This window comes from Gavia stellata, chromosome 8 (assembly GCF_030936135.1).
Source record: "Gavia stellata isolate bGavSte3 chromosome 8, bGavSte3.hap2, whole genome shotgun sequence".
NCBI classification, from domain to species: domain Eukaryota; kingdom Metazoa; phylum Chordata; class Aves; order Gaviiformes; family Gaviidae; genus Gavia; species Gavia stellata.
This window is the reverse complement of record NC_082601.1, coordinates 41,694,022-41,714,012: the sequence shown is the minus strand read 5'-3', so window position 1 is coordinate 41,714,012 and position 19,991 is coordinate 41,694,022. Positions and strand designations below refer to the sequence as shown.

Below are 19,991 nucleotides of genomic sequence, written 5' to 3'. Positions count from 1 at the left end.
GGCTTTCCTCCAAAATGTCTTATTGGGAACTGCTTTTATTTAGAAAATGATAATGTTTAATGAATGTGAACATGCTCATCATTTATAATGGAAATCTCCTTGTTTCTATCTCTGAAATGTCAGTCTAGCTTCTGTGTAGCCATCCGTTTACTCGGTTATTTTCTGCTTTGGTAAGTCGCATGGAGTGAACTGCATTGCCTGTTAGTTGGCGGATGACAGAAGACGGTCTTCCGTGCTCAGTGTGGTACCTTGTCTTACTGTGTGGGCTCAGGAAAATGTTTTGAGTAGCTCAGAGGTTGCCATGAGCAAACACGGACCTGATTTCAGACCAGATTCCAGAGCAGAGCATCTCTGGCACCGGCAAGGAGAGGGTAGCCAAAAATGTCTCGTGGAGGGAACTGCTCCACGTTGGAACTGCAGGATCTGTGTCACCTTTTGGCTGTGATGGCACAAGTCCTGCTGCCATCAGCTGTCCGCAGCTACTGCCACCAAGTGCGTGGAGAAGTAACGAGAGGAAAGTACTCCTGGGGTTTAAGGGAAATGACAGTGTATAAGTAGCAGTCTATGAAGTGTTTGAGTAGATTCCTTGGGTCATGTGTGATGCTTGGATGGGAAGCTGAGCGAGTGCAGATTTGCACCGTGTGCGCATCTGCTCTGGATTTAAGAAGTCTTTTCTGGCGATGCTGAGATATAAAGAGCAGCTTCTGATACTTGTACTGAAAAAGTCCTTAGACAAAGATGTTCCCGCTGACAATTAAGCCCTTGCTAACCAAGGGGCTCTGATCTGTAATCCCAGTTGGATTCAGCTACAGCATCCGAAGAGGTTACAGTCCCCACAGCTGGCTGAGAGCTGTGGGTGCTAATCTCTTAATCAGCTACAGAAAATACAACAGGGATTGTGAATCGCTGTCCTCACACCTAGCCTCTCCTCAATTCTGACCCAGCCTGTCTTCTGGCCTTTGCTCTTATCTCGTCTTTAGACTAATGTCAATATTCTTGTCACAGCCATTGTTATAGTTAACCTCTTGCGGTTTTCTTGGCTTCTGCCTGGCTGCATCAAAAAGGGATAACCAAAGCTGGGTTGAGATCCTAGGGAGGCCTCTTTCAGAAGCAATTCTTACACACTTAGGTTCCCATGTCTCTTCGTACTGTTTTTTTTTTTTTTTTCTGAATTCTGGCCATGCCTTTTGATTATGTGTGGGTATGTTCACTTATAATGGGTTGCTTTACCTGCAGTTGGATCGGAAGCAAATCCTTAGGGGAGCAGAGCAGGAAAAGCAGCACAATGGGCTTGATAAAAAGCAGTCTGATAAGCTTTCAAACATAACTTCCAGGTCAGTAACTGCAGAGACCTGATCTGTTGGCTCTTACGTTGGGTGCAAAGCCTGTTTAAAGAAGCCAGGTCTGCAGCTGTGTATTTGCAGAGCCTCAACAGAAACACCCTTGGCTGCTAAGCCCTCTGGCTGGATACCATGATTGGGTACACAGTATCCATCTAGAAGAAACGCTTGTAAAGCTGGTGGGTTTGTGTTGAGCCACCCAAATCAGAAGCTTGGGCTGTCAGCAGAAAGGGGTGGGCTCAGAAGAACAACATTTCTCTAAGAAAAGTTTGCGCTGGCATGAGGATGTCACCAACTTTTTAGAAATCAGTTACTTGGGAAAATGCTAGCCCTTTTCTCTTTCACTTCAGGTGCTTTGTAACAGGCTCCTCTAGACTGGGTGGGGACTTAAACCTTCTGACATCTCTTTGCCAGCCCTCCTAGACATCAATGTCCTATCCCTCACTAGGAGGCAATCTCCCTTCAAATCTTTCCTCAGTCTGTCTTTACACAGGTGCTTACAATCGCAGTTTGCTGAACCATGGCTGGGCAGATGACAAGCTGCCGCTGTGCGTGGTGAAGAAAAATGCGATTTGCAGCAGAGCTGAACAACATTCCTTTGTTTCTGTTGAATCCTCACCCCCTCTCCTGTGACAGTCATCAGATCAGGAGCTATCTGGAGCAATCGGAGCCCAGCAGTGTGTCTCTGAAGGAGGACACTTGTGCTCTATATGCTATCAATGCTGGACCGTAAGGACAAGTAATAGTGGGCCAGTCTGTGAGGTGAGATGCTTCCAACACGGATACAGGCATATGAGATCTGTGCCTCAAATGATAGCAGTGTGGCTTGTTGCATGTTAGGTGCAATCTAATTAGTTTAGGTATTTCCAGATCAGCCTACTGGTCTGGAGACCCATTTGTAATGAGAAGAGCAATTAGCCTTGCCACCCGAGATGATTTTTCCACAAAGGTGGCAAATGGGCTTTTTATCTTCAGGGGCAGTAAGACTAATTCTTGGCAGCGTTAGCGTGTCAGCTTTTAGCATTAAGTGGTATTTGAAGGTTTGGGAGTCAGTGATAAAGTTCAGCCTAGAAAGTACAGTACATGGAAATAAAGGAGTGGCCTACCGGTATGCCTGGAGCTGTTAAATTTTGTTTATTTAAGACTTGAGCCATCTGAAACATCGACTGGGAGGGAGCAATTAGCTTCCTTATGCTTCCCCTTTGGAGTCTAATTCCAAAATGTCCTTGCTGAATTCCCCACAAAAGGGACTTTCAAACAGGATTTCAAACTCAAATTATTGCCTGTGGGTCAGGCAGATTTATTTTTTTTTAATATGGATTTGACAGATTTCTTTTTTTAGAGTTGTAAACTACTTATCCTAAGGTGCACTTGAAAAGGCAAAGGACCTCTGCCCCTGGGTAGTGACTGTTCCCTGACAATAAAAAAAGCCCTAGTTCTATTGTGGTGTCTTCTGCAAAGGAAGTAGAAGAAGTCCCGTCTTACAACAGACGGGATGGCCGAATGTGGCGTTGTGAATTGGGGTAAGTGACCCTAGACAGAAAACTCCACTTTTCACTTAAAGAAATTACCCTTGGGGCCCATTCCCCATTGATAGAGTGCAGAGAAAGGTTTGTATTTTCTGAAGAATGTTGAATCATTTTGAGAATGTTTGTCTTTTGAGGAATATCCCTTTTGGGAGGAAATAAAAAAAGTTTTACATTGTGCTCCAGACGTGTTCATGGCTACAATGAGAATCCAAACCCATGGTTATTTCTCATTGTATGGTTCAGAGGGCAGATGTATGGGACCTGGGATGTGGTAACACAAGCCTTGAAAACTAGAGGAGTTTTGCTGCGTAACAAATTAATAAGCTGCTTCCAAAACTTTACAAACCATTTTATCTTCCTTGTACAGACCAGGTTTTCGTAAAGCAGATCTGAAGTCTGTGTGCACAGGTATGCACACACTGTGTTGGTTTATGGGCTGAGATATTTATGCAAATACTAATTAGAAAAAGCCTTTGCCAATGCTGACTGGACGTTTCAAATAGCTTTGCACAGGGAAAGATGTGTTTTGACTAAAACTGGATACCTCCTTCCATTCCCCACCCCTAAAATAGAACTGATTTTTTTTTTCAGAGAAAATCTTTAGGGAGCTTGTATTATTTAATTAGTACTTCTTTCCCCTCTCCCCCCGCCTCATTCTCTCAGGCTACTGGCACAACTTGGGAAAGCAAAATTTAAATAACGTCCCTCCACCCAAAATCATTCCAACATTATATTAAAGGGAAAAACCCAAAAACCCTAACATAAAGCTTTAGAATTCCAATGTGACGTTTTGAAGCAGTTTTGACCAGATGACCTAAATGCATCGGCCCATGACAACTTTGGAAAGATTGTTGCAATATTTTGTCTGTGTGTCTTAAGCCCTCCCTATTTTTGAAACAGATTTAGCAATCCAATTGGGATCGGTTTTCAGAGTCGCTCCAGTCTTGAATTATTAAATTGCCCCTGCACCTTTGTCAGGTGAAAGAGCATTTTTAAAGATAATTTGAGCAGAAGTACTGCAACAGCAAGTATTTGCATGCTAAAAGGATTATAGAAATGAAATACAACGTGAGATTAGGGGTTGGCTATTTGCCCTGAGGATTTTAAGTGGATCTGCTGATTGAATGGTAGGGTCTGTAAGCTTTGAGTTATTTTGCACTGACATGATCTATAGTTTAAATGCTTGGGTAAGGAATTCAGGGAACGACAAGCTGTGGAATTTTGCATATGGTAATGCTCTGAAACTAGATGTGAACGTGATGTGTGCTGTGTTTCAGGGGGTAACGCACGTTAAAATAATGTACGTATTTAACCTATTTTATATGCTTAAATAAACTTGGCTTAATCGTGAGCTCCCAAACCCTTCAACAGTAAGGAGTCCCATAGCTAAACAATGTGTACCTGGCTCTATGTGATCTATGTGTTGCTACAGATAAATCACAGAATCACTAAGGTTGGAAAACACCTGTAAGATGATCAAGTCCAACCATCAACTAACACCACCGTGCCCATTAAACCATGAAATGAAAGGTTACACCAAGACATTCAAAGTTAATTTTTTTTTTGGTGTACAGTTTTGAAACACGTTAACCAGTCCTCATTTGGAAGGCAAACAGCCAGCAACTGGAAAACTTACTGGCGCCCAGATCCATGCCTTCCTTAGAAGACTGTATTAATCTGAACCTGTCACCTTAAAGAGAGGGACTGCTTGGATTTTCCTGTTTGACTGGATCAGAGGATTTCAAGTGGGTGTGTATTCCTCTTGAAAATCTGATCTATCTTATAATGATTTATCTCTGGAATAGTTCAACTTGTCCTAAGCAATATTTATGAAGGTTGAGGAATAATAATAGCTAAAGGAAAAGGCCCTGAAAAAAAGCCACAGGTGAACAGATTTTTTTTTAAATGCTTCTGACTTAAGATTCAGAAAATGTTTAGAGTAGACATTTTGATACTGGTATCTGTGAGACTAGGGCTTGCACTGAATACCACTGTATCTGGGCAGAGAACTGACATTTACTCTGAACTGGCTGCTCTTACCTTTTCACTTTTTCTTCCTTTTTTCTGTTTGTCACTCTTCTCTCCATCCACAGCCAGTCTGAGATTTTCCAGTTTCTGTTGCATTAATTCATCAACCTATCCAGACAAACACAGTGGAATCTTTGAGTCTTCTGTTCTGCCACCACACCTCAGACAAATGTTCAGCTAAACAAGCGTTAAAGCAAAGAACAGATCGTAGGGACTCTGGAAGGAGGTGTAAGGTCTATGCCGGGGCCAGTTCTTACAGCTGTAGAGAAATATACACAGGCAATGCACATTATTAGTGTCCTCTTACAATAGTAAGCACACCTGCACTCTGATCTCTTCCTCCACTTCTTCCCGTTTCTCTTCTTTGATTAGCTCTGGGTCGTGATCCTGGAGAAAATCCCATCCCTCGTCTCTGTTCTGCCAAACGGCTGTTATCCAAGAGAAAGAAAGAAAAGGGCGGGGGGGAAAGTTACAGAAGCCATTGGTTTCTCCAACTGCTTCTGGAGGCAAAAAATAGGTAGTTGTAGGCAGCTTTTATTAAATTATTGGCTGTATGAAAGTAGCAGACTCCAGGGACCCTTACCAAGCTTGGAGCCCTGTTGTGTTAGGATCTGCAAATCTTGAGGTTAACTTCTTTTTTGCCTTGGGCTGTGAATTGGTATCAGATTTCAGGAGGATAATGGGATATGGAGGTTGTCGTTTTCTGGTTGTAAAGCTGAACGCTCTTCGAGAGCAGGTGGTACAGTATTGGCTGAACCATGTTGTACCTGACGTTGGCATTCTTTGTCTCTCTGCTTAACAGCATCGTGCTTAAATCTTTACCATGAAGAAGTCAAAGATGACTCCGGTCCTGTGGAGTGTGGTCTCTACGCGTGCCTCTTGGCTGGCATAAGGCAGGCTTGGGGACCGAGGTTTAATTTAAACCGGGAAGCTTTACTTGGTGTCTCCTGCTTAGTTACCTAATGCTAAGTTAAAGCTGCAAGTTAGCCTTTGTAGTAACTCATATGAGGCTGAAATAAGGGGCCGGAGCACTGGAATAGGCATAAAAGCCTGCGTGGAGAACATGGAAATGGGAGTGTAAGGGGACAGTGAGTCTGACAGAGCAATAACCTGCATCCAACCCACAAGCGATGTACGATCACGCAGAGTTTTAACTCTGTCTGGGGAGTTTTAAGCTTGATGTAGTAATTGAGAGGTAGGCGAAGTCTTTTCCAAAAAGCAGCAAGGCCCACCTGATACAGCACCGTTATTTCTTAGCGTTGTGCAAAGGCTAAGTAATAAGGAGACCAAACTCCAGGAAGAAAACAAGCTTGTGCAAACTGATGATTAAAAAACCCTGCCTGTTTATGATAAAGTAGCTAATGATCCCAAGGTGCAGCTCTTCATTTTTGTTGAGGCAAACTGCAATTTGCTCTTTAGAAAGAAAACTAAAGGAAGTCTGGCAAGCTCGGTGCCTATCCGAATTCTCCGCTATTAGCAAAAGCTACCCTTTTTTTAAGGGAAACACCTCTCTTCTTTCTACGTGTTTTTTTTTGAGCTAATTTAAAGGAGGACAATTAATATATTTCACTTCCTTGCATTTTAAGCCCTGTTAGTATCTTTATAAATGACAGCTAATCTCCAGCAGTATTCGCTAATTCAATTTCCAGATGATTTAAAATGACAGCTTTCCACTGTAAGACATCGGCTCCTTTATGAATCTGTTTTGTACATGGTGCTCTTTCCTGTACCCAATGCCATTTCCAAGGCACTATAAATTCAGGAAGGTTTTCACAGTACCCATAGGAGATCATTCAAGTTTTAGTCCAGTTAATATAATACCGGCTGCTATTTCCATCCCCTACGAATTTTCAGAGTCCAATTACGTGCAGAGTATTTGTGGCTTTACATGTAGGGAATAGTTTTTGCAGGTGAGTAGTCTTAATTTCGTAACTGAAAACGGTAGAGATGGAGAAGGACAGTGGACTTTTTTGGTAAGGAGGAGAGAAACTCAAAGGTATAGATGCTAATTTCTTTAAATTACTTGCGAGTCATCAGGTGGCATGATGAATGTCACGTAATATTTCAAGAGAGAAAGCTGATTTGCCCTAGTTAAAAGGTACCTCCTACAGGGTTGCCAGCCTGGAATTTCAGCCTTGGGGAAAGGGGATATTAATGGGAGTTATGTCAATTTTAAACCACGCTCCTGACTGGGTCAACAGGTTGCAAGTGCTATGTTTTCACAGGAGTACTAGGCTTTAGATACTTATTTTTCGTAGATGGATCCACAGATTTCTTTATCCTGTTTTTTTTTTCATAATTGTTTATTGTCATTTTGTAAATTGATTAGCAGTTAATATCCACCGCAGGAAAACCAGCAACAGCCCCCACAGCTTAGGCAGCTGCCTTTGATATTACCTGGCAACGAGTATTCAGAGTGCTGTATTAGCCCCTAGGTTAGAGGTCCCTAATTTTAGAAAAGAGATCAATAACTCATAGGTGTTAGATACTATGTTGTTCTTTTATAGATCAACAAAATGTTTCAAAGTTATTTTTAAAGTAAGGTCAGGAGGCTAAGGATGTTATGGTTTCACTGGCTGGTCAAAAGAGCCTGGTATTGTGTTACAGACAGGGTGATCCAGCTATGGGAGCTATTTTTGCGCGTGTGTGTATGCAGTGCAATTTATATAGCTTCTTCTAAAATAGTGCATGCTTATCTTTTGGATTATTTTATACGCATACCTCTCTAGCTCAGGACTCAGAAGACTGCCCAGTCCACTAACGTGACTGCCAACATCACCATCTCGGCAGCGTTAGTTTTCGCTCTGCAGACTGGTAGGCAATTCCACTATCCTTGAATTTCTGAGAACAGCTGGTGACTAATAATTGAAATATATTTATCTGAAGCCATTCTTAAAATGACTACTTTCAACCTGCTGGCAAAAGGATTTGAATCTTTTGATGCTTGGTTAAAAATACACAGTATCAGCACACCTTAAAATTTGGGCCACGGGGTATTTGGGTTGAACTCAAATATCCTCTGCAACACCGAGCCAGTCAAATGGTTTAGATAGGGCTTGGCAAAGGTAGTTAGCAACTAGCAAAATTGCCAAATACAGTTCTAGAAGAATAAAAGTCTTTATGAATTCCAGTGAAGTTTAGGTAGTAGTTCTAGCTTCATAGAGGAGGAAAAAAAAAATGGGGTGGAAAAATCTGTAAGCGAAATGCTTAGGTCTCTGGGAAAATGGAGCTACGTATTTTGAAATATTTAAGTAACCTAAGAACAAAGCAATCGGTTTCAGGGATGGGAAGACTTTCTTAATTGTAAGTGTTGAGAAGGGCGTGTGTGACAAAACAAAAATGTTTGTTTGGTCAGCTATCATTTAGGTAAACTTCAGACACACTCATAAGGGTCTTTAAATGATTCTATTGTAGGCATCTGATATAAACCTTTCTTAATCGAGCGCTTATACTTCAACGATGTCTTCAAGTTTTATGCACTAATAAATTTGAACTTCTGTGCAAATTGTGATGGTAACGGAGCTATTTCTACATAAGAATAGAAAGACATTCCCAGTGAGAAAGATTAATCTCAAAAGTCTTTTTGTTCTAAACAATTCTGCTACTGAAGTGAAAGCAGGCTAAAATTAAAAATACAAGAAACTGCTTACACTGTTTGGGTCAGAAGTTGGTTTAGATTTGATTCTGGAGGCCTTGATAAAAGGAACCTTATCCATGGCCAGATTGAAAGCAAAATTATTCTGAACCACCACCAGGTAGTATTGTGATAAAGTGTCCTGCAATAAAAAGCACTAAGTGCTTGTGAATGAGGCAGGGGATTGTGCTTCATGGAGGAATGAACAGCTGTTTACTAAAAATAAATATGGTGTCGAGTAGACTTGGTTCCCTAGGAGGGGGAAAAAACCCCAACCCACCTGAAGTTTAACTGCACAGCTATAGACTCTTACTGTGCCCAGGACAGAACTGCAGCTATTCTTTGAAGCTTGCAAGAGACCTCTTTCCACTCTGAGAATTCCTGGTTGTGCTCTGTGCAGAAAACGGTTCCTTCTTATGTGCCTTTAGAGCTCAGGGAGTAGCTGTCAGCTCTGGCGGGACGGGCTGGAGATGAGCATCCGTGTTTAACTCCAAATGCTGGGCTGGAGTCTTTATCTACCACAAAAGGATGCTGCCCATGCCTGACCTACCCGAGCACATTATTGCAGCGTACCTGCAAGTGCTGCCAGTGCGTAATGGGGAGATGGAGGTACTCGCGCTGACTGGCTTGAGGCATCCAATTCAGGTGCCTGAATAGGAACAGAGCCTCCACAGACAGTTAAAAGGCTGCTGAGCTGCCCTTGGGAGGGCTTGTGAGATATACAGTATGCTACACCCCCAACTCATCACTCATCTTCATGCAGAGTTAGAATGAGTAACCCCAAAATGTTATAGACTTGCAGAGCTCAAAGCAGGTATCTCGTTAGGAATGGCAGTACTGGTGTTCAGATACAGTTTGGCTGACAAATGTGTCCCCCATCCTCTCATAACCCCCCTGACTTGTCATTACTTGAGCTAGTTATGAAATCTGGGAGTCTATTCCTATTAAACTAACCTGTTGACTTCTGTGGTGTTTTATTCCTAACGCTGGTACCCACTGCCATGTTGGGAAGCACTGTTTAAAGCCCCTGTGTTGAGGTTTACAGCCAAACATGTTTTCTACAACCTGGAGAGGAGAGTTATTTGCACAAATTCAAGGAGTTTGTGAATTTGCAGTTCAGCAGGGTATTGAAACCTGTTTGACCGCAAAGCCTCAGCAGGGGATCCAAGAAGCCCTGTGGAAAGCATGATTACTATATCACCTATTCGTTAGCGGAGTGCCGGATGAGCATATTGCCAAGCCCACATAGCAACGCAAAACCCTCCTGCCGCCTTTTTGCTACTTCGCAACCGGTTGGGCCTCTATGCTTCTCCTTCATTGCTCCTGGGACTTGCTGGATGGGAAACACTGGTCTTGCTATCACTGGTTTTGCATTGCAAAGCGCCACATTACCCTGAGCGTGTAGAAAAGCACAAGTAATGTTCTTGGCCAGTTAAGGAAAGAAGCACAGATGAATTTGATCCTTATCTAAAACTCCTGCTGACTTCGGTGGGGTTTTGATGTAGCATTCAAGACTAGAGTCTGGGATGAACTCTTTAGCCAAAAAATTGCCTTATGATTTATAGTGCATAAGAAAATCCTAACTGTTAGAAGTCAGAGGTCGGGCAAAACTGTGGTGATGTATATTTAGCAAGTAAGTATGCTTCTGTCTCTCTAGCCAACCCAAACTGGGCAGAAAACTTGATGCCAGTAATTTGTCAACAGGAGGGAATAATGGATATCTTTCGTATGAGGAATTTTAGCAAACCACTAACTCTGCAGAGGGGGGAGCAGAAAATAGATTTTTAATAATGGTTTGAGAAGAGAATCTGCATGAAATACAGCAAAAAGAACCCCTGGAAGCTTTGATCAGGCACACTTTTGCAACGAAGGACTTCAATTGGGCTTGCCTGACCTCTCGAGTCCTATTGTGCTGTTCACTTATAGTTCATGGGCCAGGTGCTCCTTTCCATTTTAGACAAGTGCATGACTTCTGTGCTCACTTCCAGGCCCAGCACAAGTCATTGCTAACTCATTTGTATATCGAGAGTGCACGGTGAAGGCAAGTGTTTAAGAGATAGACAAAGGCATTGAGTGTAGAGGAGAGGATAGAAGAGATATGGAAAAGAGTAAGATGTCCTTCTGTGAAAACCATTTTTTAAATTTGAAAACCCCTACTTTTGGATGCTTTCTCAAAGTAAAAAAAAAACAGCCAGTCTCCTAGCTATTAGTTTGAGTTGTCTAAGTTGCACAGACTTTCAATGAAGCAAGTATATTCATAGACCAGCAGCATTTCTCATGCCCTTGCTTTGAAAAGATGATTGTCCTATTAAAACATGTAATAAAAAATAATTTGATTAGCTGTAGACTGTATAGGTGAATGAATCCGTGGATGTTTTCCATGAATGAGAGGAAGACAGGATAAAGAATTACAGGAATATGAAAACATCGATGCTGAAGCCTCATCTACAGTATAGTGCTTTTGAATTATTTGTTATTCGGATGTCATTTTTGTTGCCCTCAAAAGCCAAGAAAGCCCCTGCATGTACATCAAAGCCCTTTGGTTCTAGTTCAGTCACTCTCACTCATATAGGAATGTACCTTCCTGTAGGATTATCTTGATTTTGAGAGACTCCTACGAAGACCTGAGAGACTCCCTAAATACTGTTTTTACCTAATGTCCTCATTTCTATAATGTTCCATAGTTTGGGCAGCTGCGCTGTTTGACCTTCTAGGAATGACATTCAGGTTAAGCTGAATTAGAAGAATATTCCAGCTATAATTGTTATCTTTTTCCACTGACCTTTGTATTGACTGTTGCCTTCTTCCATTATTGAAAGGAAATTACTGGGAGCCATTTTCCAGTCCTCCTCTTCTTCCTAGATTGGGGGGGTGGGGTGAAAAGAAAAGTCAGAATATTAATATGTAGAAACTTTGAAAGTATGAAAAAATATCATAATTTTAATTGGGTTTTTAAAGATTTGTTTTAATGTGAGGAATAAGATGATGTTGTCTCATCAACAAAAACCTTCCTAGCAGGCTATAAGGAGGTTTTATCCCCTTGAGTGAAAAGAGGGGGTGTCTGTTCATCGGTTGACCTACTGAGGTCACAGGAATTAAATTTAGGCTTGTTTGAACATGTAATGTAGGTAGAAGACTTGGAACATGTAAGTGAAATTACCTTGCTATTTTTTCAGTTACTCTTATTGTAGGGCTGCTCCCTCCCCCCCGAAAAGGAATTCCCAACTTATGGGTAATTCAAAACTGTTGAAACCTCATTTTGATCTGTAATCAGAAAGAAAAATAGTGATCCTGGTGTACCTTGCAAAACAAAATATTTTGCTTCAACTTTATCAAAAGATTTTGATGTTTTCCTGTCTAAAGTAAACGACATTGACAGGTTCCTGAAATAGTTTGATTTCATTGAACCAGTATTTCTGACAGAAAAATTTGTCAGAAAGTTATGAAAGCTTCTTCATGTTGTGTTCAGTTGTAAATCCTCAAAGTGTTATAAGCTAATAGTTATCAGTGGGAAATTAGATCATTGTTTGGGGAGGTGGTGAATGTGGATTTATGCGAGAAAACACAAGTTTTATTGGGCTTTGCTAACCAGTGTGCAGTCTATAACCCACTGGTTATTGATAAGATATAAAGTGCAGCTCCTGGAATAATTAATATGAAACTAAAACCCTAAATATGCCCCCGCAATTAGGTGCCATTGCATACCTGCTATCAGCAGATACTGTTGCGGCCAGGTCATGTGAATTATTGAGTATCTGTTTTTAATTAAAGTGTTATTACAGTAGTTAAAGTTTGGGGCCAGAAGGACACACGAAACCTAAGTACATTTATCACTTCTACCCTAAGCTCTATAGACACATTTGGAAGAGATTCAGGAGTTTCTTGACTAAACATCAAGAACTGTTTGGGTAAAGTATAAACAAGAATTGGAGGATTTGACACCCAGAGCTCAAATTCCTGATTACTCTCACGTATTCTCAAATTTTTCTAGGGCGTGGCATTTTGAGAGTCATCCTTGGATCTTTTGCAGTCGACGCAATACATTCCTTTTAACATTCTCCCATGGCATTTTATAGAAAATGATTAAATCATGATGTACTAAGAGGAAATACTGATAATTGCTAGCTATTTAAAAAAAAGCCAGAAAAACCCCACCCCAGAACAGCCTAAAAATGGGCTATTCATTTTTAGCCTCTTAATAGCATAGGACACATTAACGTTTCTTTTATTGCTACAAATAAGCCAATAAATCATTTTAATTACTAGCTTAAATGATTTTATACACTGATGTAAATAATATTGTTTTGTCAGTTTCATTGATTTTAATCAAAACCACTGTGTGTCTAAAGGAGAGTTGCAGAACGCTGTATTCCCTCTTGCTTCTACTAACAGCGTAAGAGTCAATGTAATATAAAGAACTTCTTTTCCTTTGAAGTCAGTTGACGTATTTTTCTACGTTCGGTTGATTGATTCCATGCTTGCTCTGTGCTTAGTGTGCTACGGCACCTTGAACCAACAATATACATTTCAATCTAAGCAGGGATATGGAAATAACAGTTTGAATGTACTTCCGAAGCTCTCCAAAGCCTTGCCCACACTAGGTGATTCTTCCCCAAGAGCAGGAAAAATGTTGAATCAACTCCATTGTGCGCTTTTGCTATGGAGATTTTGCTAATGGGTTTCGCTAAGGACAAAATGTGTCTCGCTCTTAAACGTTTCTGGGTGAAATCTAGGGGTGCGCAGCCTTGTTCGTGTTCGGTGAGGCAGGCGGGTTGCAGGACGTTACTGGGTGAAGCAGCCCAGACTGGTCTAACAGGTGTTCTGATATTGAAAAGAGGGATCCTATGGTGCTGAAGTTTTATATATATATAAATGTATGTATTTTTTTTTTCTTAGGCACCCAATGGGAAATCAAATCAGCACCTTACAGAGAAAAGAAAACAAAGTTACTTTGATATCAAATACGCCTTTTTAAAGATTGCTATCAGGCTTTTCAGAAATATTTAAATTTCCTTCTGGGATCAAACTCTTGTTTTCTTTAAGAACTGAAGTTAAAAGCAGGGCTTTCTTCTGCCTGCATCACTATGACTTATAGCCTATACTTATTTTAATAAGAGTCCTGCTGTTAGAGCTCTTCCAAATACTTCTCAACTGGTCTTAATACTATTTTTTTTTTTTCCCCTGTCAGTATTATAACCTTGGAGAGAATGTTCCCTTTGTTCTTTCTCAATGAACCATAGAGAACCTGATGTAATGGCTCAGAATTTTACTTGCCGGGACTTGTGATGGCTGAAGAGATGAGAACGACATCAAGTTATAAAGCCCCAGAGCTCTATATTGGTACTTTCATCCCATTGCAAAACAACCTTGCAGAGGCTGTGAAGGGATTGAGGTTAATTTTTGGTATTGTTGGTCCTTACCTAGTGAAATGTGCAAAACCAACAAGGAATCAAACTTATCCCGTGAAAGTCAGGTTTTTAAGCAGATGAGTGAGCTGCTATCCAGTTTCGGAAGTTTGGGCTGGGTTTGGCATTTTCGGCGTGCCTGAACATTAATGTTTCACTTTGACTCAGACTGAAGTGTCTGGAACAGCCTTTTGCATCGCCTGTGCGAGCCCAGAGGCGTCACAGGGTTTTGTTCTGGGCCGGCTGAGTTGGGCAGGAGCGAGGACAAGGGCAAAGCCATTAGAGGACACCCTCGTGAACGTTCCCCACGGGAACTGGTCTGTCTGAGATGCTACAGGGTTCCATGACTGTGAAAGACAATGGTGTTTAAAGTCTCTAATTTTGAAAGCTTTTCTAAGCTATTGCCTTTGTACGTGTACTTCTATCTGAACTTTCCTGTCGAGTTCTGCAGTGTATGTGCTGATTTAAGGGGTTACACCATAAAGCGGTCCCACAGAGCTGAACTCGGCACTAGTACAAGTCGCCAGAAGTCATGTGGACAACTAACAACTGGGTATCGGTATTATTTGGCTTAGGTCTGCAGGCATTACACTTTCTCCCGTGTCGCTCCCCCAGGTTGGCTCTGCTCTGCCACTAAGATACAGTGAGGTGGCACCAGTAATCACCTTCCACTGCTTGCAGCATTATGCCTTTGCTGTGCTGTGACAGTGCACCCCGTGATAGCGTCACCCTGATGGCAAACAACTGCCTGAAGACATGTGTGACCAGAACTTAAAAAATTTCCTCTTTGCACAGGCACAACCACTACCCTTCCAAGTCGGCAATGCAAGATCAGGCTTAAAGAGCTTGCGAAACACGTTTATGTATGCTGCTCCTTCAGCCTCAGCCTGCTGTGCATCTTCATTTAGAAAGGAGAAAAAACACCCCAAGAAACCCAAACTTTGTTTTGTATGACCCAAATAGCATCTTTGCTGGTTGAAAACACTATCTAAATTACAAGTTAACACTAGGTATCTACCTCGCAACTAGATAGACTGATGCTTCCTAAGTTCATGTAGTTTAGGTTCCTGGCTAGCTGTTATGAGAGCTTTGGCCAGATTAATGGATGTTGTCCAAGAAAAGCATCTTTTTTGTTATATGGTTATTCTAGGGTTAGGACTTAAAATTAATTTGTGTAAAACTTGCGGTGAAGAGTAAGCTTTGCCCTCGAAAACTCACCCTTCTCCTCCACATACTTGGTGAGAGATTAATGACCCTTATTAAAAAAAATATATTGTTTCAACTTTGTTTATACTATGAAGTTTTTTTTGCTGCTTCAGCAAAAGCCTACAATTTCTGTTGCATAGCTTGCTTTTGAAGACGCCCTTTGGTCTGTTTCACAGGTGTTTTCCTCAGTGAAGTTGCTTCTGAAATAATTTGGAAGCATACCTTCTGTGAAACCAGCCCTTAGTATATCAAAGATTTCGGGGAGTATATCGTACATTAAGCGGTGTCCACTGTGACTTGAAGCGAAAAAGAGTTCATACCCTAAGAATGTGGCCTGAAAATGCATGACTGCAATTTACAGGCTTACAAAATATTGGCTTGCAGTACAAAAGACGCAGCTGGCCTATAGGGAACTCTACCTATAAATTAGTTTGAAATGCATGTAAGCTCTGATGCAGGTATCCGACTGAGACTAAGGTTCTCGTTCCCTAGTTCTTGCGTGAAGGGGTGGTGGTAACTAACTTCTCTGTACCCAATACGAAAAGTGGAAATGCTTGGTGAGATAGCTGGGCACCATTTTATCATCTGCACCAAAAAAAAAAGCAACAGTGCTTTGGAAAGTGTGCGCACACTGTCTCGGCAACAATGTCAGAAGCCATAAAGTGTATTTTTCCCCTCGTCTATGTCTCTGGCAGTGTGCACCTACATCAGCTCTTTGCACCGAGCTAAGTCACGGCCATGCGAATGGCCATTCCTAAAATACGAGAGCTAAAATTCAGTTCCCCAGAATCATCAAGGTAATTGAAAGGCTGAGAGGGACTGGCCTCAGCCAGTTCCTCTGTCTTCTGAACCGAAGCCTCAAGCCTCGGTGACAGCTCTAATGTAAATTAATAGCCTCTGCCCACACATGGCTGAATAAGCTGGACTTTGGCTCTGTTTTCATAAACTGTTTTTACTGCAGGAAGACTGACTTTCTTTCCAGCTCTCTGTGGGTTTTTTCCTTTCATTTTGTCCTTCCCTTCTTCTTTTTCTTTTTTCCCCTTTTGGGCTTTTTTCTGCAAAGCCATCTCCTTTTTGGCAGCCAGTTCTGCAGCAACCTGAAAGAGACAGAAAGGAATGTGAAGAGTTGGTCAAATATTTTCATGTGCAAGGTGTGTCAGACATGTGCTGTAGGAGTTATGAAACAGTGTGTATTTTTCCTCCCTTGCTTTGGGCTTGCCAATATTGGGGAAACATGATATCCAATACATTGCTTTGATAGCCCTCTATGAACTCTGGAGGGGCTGACCATTACAGAGAAATCCTTTTAATTTATGCTGGGGGCACTCCCACCTGCAGACTTCAGCGTAGGTGCTAACTCTCCCAATATATCATTGGGAAAGAGGAGATTTCTATGTCCTGAACCACGAGGGCTTTTATGGAGTAAGATCAATTCCTGAAACCACCCAGAAGCACGATATTCTAATGACATACGACTTAAAGGTCCCTCTGGACTTGGACTCAGGTTATGAATTTGTCCTAGTGTTTCTAAGGCAGATTGATTTTATAGAGATGGATTTTGAGAGATTGCCCTGAGGCATGTCTAATTTCAATATGTGGCTAAAGACTGAGATTGTTCTAGCGGGTGAGGGAGATTGGATAGAGATATTGTGACAACCTCTGACAGATATACACGGATAGCCCAGCATCTTTATCCCTGCAAGCTAGTAGCAGCTGATAACTGGGTACAGCTACATCAATTTCCGTAAGTTTAGTTCCTGGCCATTTATACTTTATTATCTGAAAAAGGCAGAGGGTGAAATTTGCTTTTTTTCTACCATTCTCTTGTTCCCAGGCACCTTTCACTGTGTTCTCTTGTCCCTGAGAGGAATTCTAAGATCATTTACTGCTGAGTGTAAATCAGAAAATCTGCGGCCATTGAAGTTTATTAATGGACCATTAATATTGGCAGTACCATGAAAGAGTAGAAAAATAAAAAATTTTCAATGGTAAGCCATGTTTCCTGCAACAGGAGAAATATTTGATTACTAAAGAATGCCTTTTAATGCATTGAAGATTGGACAGTGGAAGGGGGGGGGACAAGGGCTATACTTTGCAGCCAGTGAAATTTCATTAGTAGATTTCCCCAAGCATTTCAGTATCTTACATTTAATTAAATATGGTAATTTAAACCCCAAGCACCGTTCAGTCATATCTTGCGGGTGATAAGCAGTGAAGCATTTCATTCCCTGGGATAGATTAACAGATTGACTGGAGTTCAAAATGGGTTTTTAGTGTCCCAGCAGGCCTGTTGTATCCAAAACCAACAGAGCTACTCAAAGTGTATCCTTTTACTGTAGCGCTAGTACCCTGCCAGCAATCCAACCTCGCCACCTCCGCCTCCTCTGACTGCCTACCAAGGGGTAACCGTAACCCTTCCCAGCATCTCAGGGGTGGCTTTATCCAGCAGGATACCTGTAAGCACACATGCGATCGACAAAAGGTTTCAATTTTAAGCGGTGCTTCTGAGTTCTACCAGCGATATTTTAAGTATATCCAGACTCTGATCGGAATGATTTACTTTCATGTTTTTATACAGATGAATGATACTGAAAGGGGTTATGTAGAGTTTCTGTTCTCATGAGCCTGCTATAATTGACGGAATTGTTGAACTGTCCGTATTCTTCTGTCTTGCCTTCATCTGTTTGGTAAGGTGGCAAGAAAAATGCTTGTTTTACTATTTTCAGAACCGTAGCACAAGCTACGGTGCTAAGTCTTGAACTAACTGCTCGTATAGGGAATGGAAAAATGGTGCTTGCAGTTAGCACTGAGCAAAATGTACACTAACACCGGAAGCCACATCTAGAAACACGCACAGTGGCTGCAGGCAGAGGTTGCGCGCACCCAAATAACACCTGTACAGTTTCTCTCCTGGATGCCTTGGCAACATATAGGTAGTCTGAGATGCCAAGGAGTTTTGGTGAAATGCTCCAAAGCCATGCAGCTGGCAATGCTGTCTGCGTGCAGAGCCTGACTTTTCTGAAGTAGCTCTTTGCTTCCCAAAAGAGAATGACAGTGCAAATACAATTTTTCTTCTTCCGTGTCAGATGCACCTTCTCCATACTCCTTCAGTGCAGCTTCTCCAGCTCTGCTTTCACCTCTGCTCTAAGCAGCTCCGTAATTGCAGAGGACTGGGAGCTGGGGTGAAGCTGGCTGTATATCTAACCTTGAATGGTTTGTACTCTTCTATGCAGAACAATTTCCCCTTCAGCTACAAGAGGGTGCCTAAAGAATCTGACAAAAGAAGAGGAAAGAAAGGGAAGGGCAAGCAAAGGTTAGTTTGAGATACTAAGCAATTCACCCATGTTATAATACATTTTTTTTTTCCCCTGAAGAAAACTTCATAGTGGAAGTAAAAGCAGATGTCTTCCTAAATTATTTTAGACTGCCCTTTTCTTTGCTAGGTTGCCTCCTTTTGAAATGATGCTGAAAGCACTTAAAAAACTCTTAATATTGGGGAAGAGAATGCACATCAGTAAGAACAGATGAATTTTAGTCTCCTTTTTTTTTTTTCTCTAGTCTTGCTGTAGGACTCCTGTCATGCTAGTGATGACTCTTCTCCGGTAATGTTTTTTTCTGAGGCTGAAAAGACATTTTCCTCCAAACAGACATCACACAAAAGTCAAACTAACTTTTCTATTCGTACACCAGTTCAAGTGTGTTTCCAAACTCTTGCAGTGCAAATCCCCTTCTCTGGGAGAAAGAGGGGCACTAAACCGGAGTGCAGCCTATGAATGGAAACGCCTGATGCTGGTTTATGAGCCAAGCATATGAAACCCCCCAGCTGTCAGTAAGACTCACGTTCTATGTTTCTCAGCTGTAGAAAGCTTGGTGTTGGCTCAGGCAAGCTGATGCTTGAGGTAAATTTTCTTCTTCAAGAATAAGCCTTTCCTTCATCCCTTGGAAGAAGACCTTACTTGAACTTCTTGTCTTTATTAGTGTTGTGGGCATAAAAGAAATGCAGGGATAGATCGAGTTTGGGAATTCTGGATCTCCAGCTGCGGCGGATTCTGGCTTTAAAACCATTTTGAACAGAAATACTTTATACGCACGTAGGCTAGTGTTCCTGGAGAGAAAATGTGCTCTCTTTGAGTACTCTACAGGAAGAAACTATTTTGAAATCTAAGACAAAAAAAAAAGTTTCTTCAATAAAACAGGACTGTTTGAGATGGGAAGAGATCCCCGTGTCCCAGGGTAGCATGTCAAACACCAGACTGCCCGTTTGCATCGCTTGAATCACTTCGCAATATGGGTTGTGAAGTTTCCATCCTTGGAGATGCTCAAAAGCTGTCCGGAGGCAGTCTGGGCAACCGGCTCCAGGTGACCCTGCTTGAGCAGGGGGTTGGACCAGATGATCTCAAGAGGTCCCTTCCAACCTCAACCGTTCTGTGATTCATTCTGTTCTGTGATTGTACGTTAACATGCAGTATGCTGTAAACGTGCTTCCCCTTATCCTGCTCCCCTAGCTTGAGGATGTTTAATTACCACTGTTTCTATAGGCTGATTGTTTCTGTAAGGCGATATTAATTTTTGACAGTTGGAGGAGATGTTATTTTCATCATGGTGGGCCTGGGACTCTGTCCCATTGAGCTAGCTGAGGGCTGGTGTTCTGGATTTGTTCCCTCTCACAGGCAAATCCATTTGTGTAGCTTTTAATAATGTAGTGTTCTCCTGGCAGGGCATTTCTGAGCATTTACTTTTGGGTGTGCACCTACAAGCAAAGCTTAAGCTGTTAAAAACATCCCCAGTGATCTGTTTCTTGCAGGAATGAATTCAAAACGTTGGGTGGGATTTCATAGCTTTACGGGAT

The 19,991-nt window shown here is 41.7% G+C and overlaps 1 protein-coding gene across 1 annotated transcript in view; it reads right to left on the bottom strand.

The window, feature by feature from the left end:
* IQCA1 (IQ motif containing with AAA domain 1) overlaps positions 1 to 19,991 on the bottom strand; it is a 108,728-nt gene that overhangs the window by 32,962 nt on the left and 55,775 nt on the right. The window contains exons 8-11 of the mRNA XM_059820797.1: positions 16,114 to 16,239; positions 11,314 to 11,389; positions 5,219 to 5,325; positions 4,910 to 5,005 (exon numbers count right to left, since the gene is read on the bottom strand). Coding sequence (XP_059676780.1) covers positions 4,910 to 5,005; positions 5,219 to 5,325; positions 11,314 to 11,389; positions 16,114 to 16,239 — 405 coding nt within the window. The remainder of the gene's footprint in view (positions 1 to 4,909; positions 5,006 to 5,218; positions 5,326 to 11,313; positions 11,390 to 16,113; positions 16,240 to 19,991) is intronic.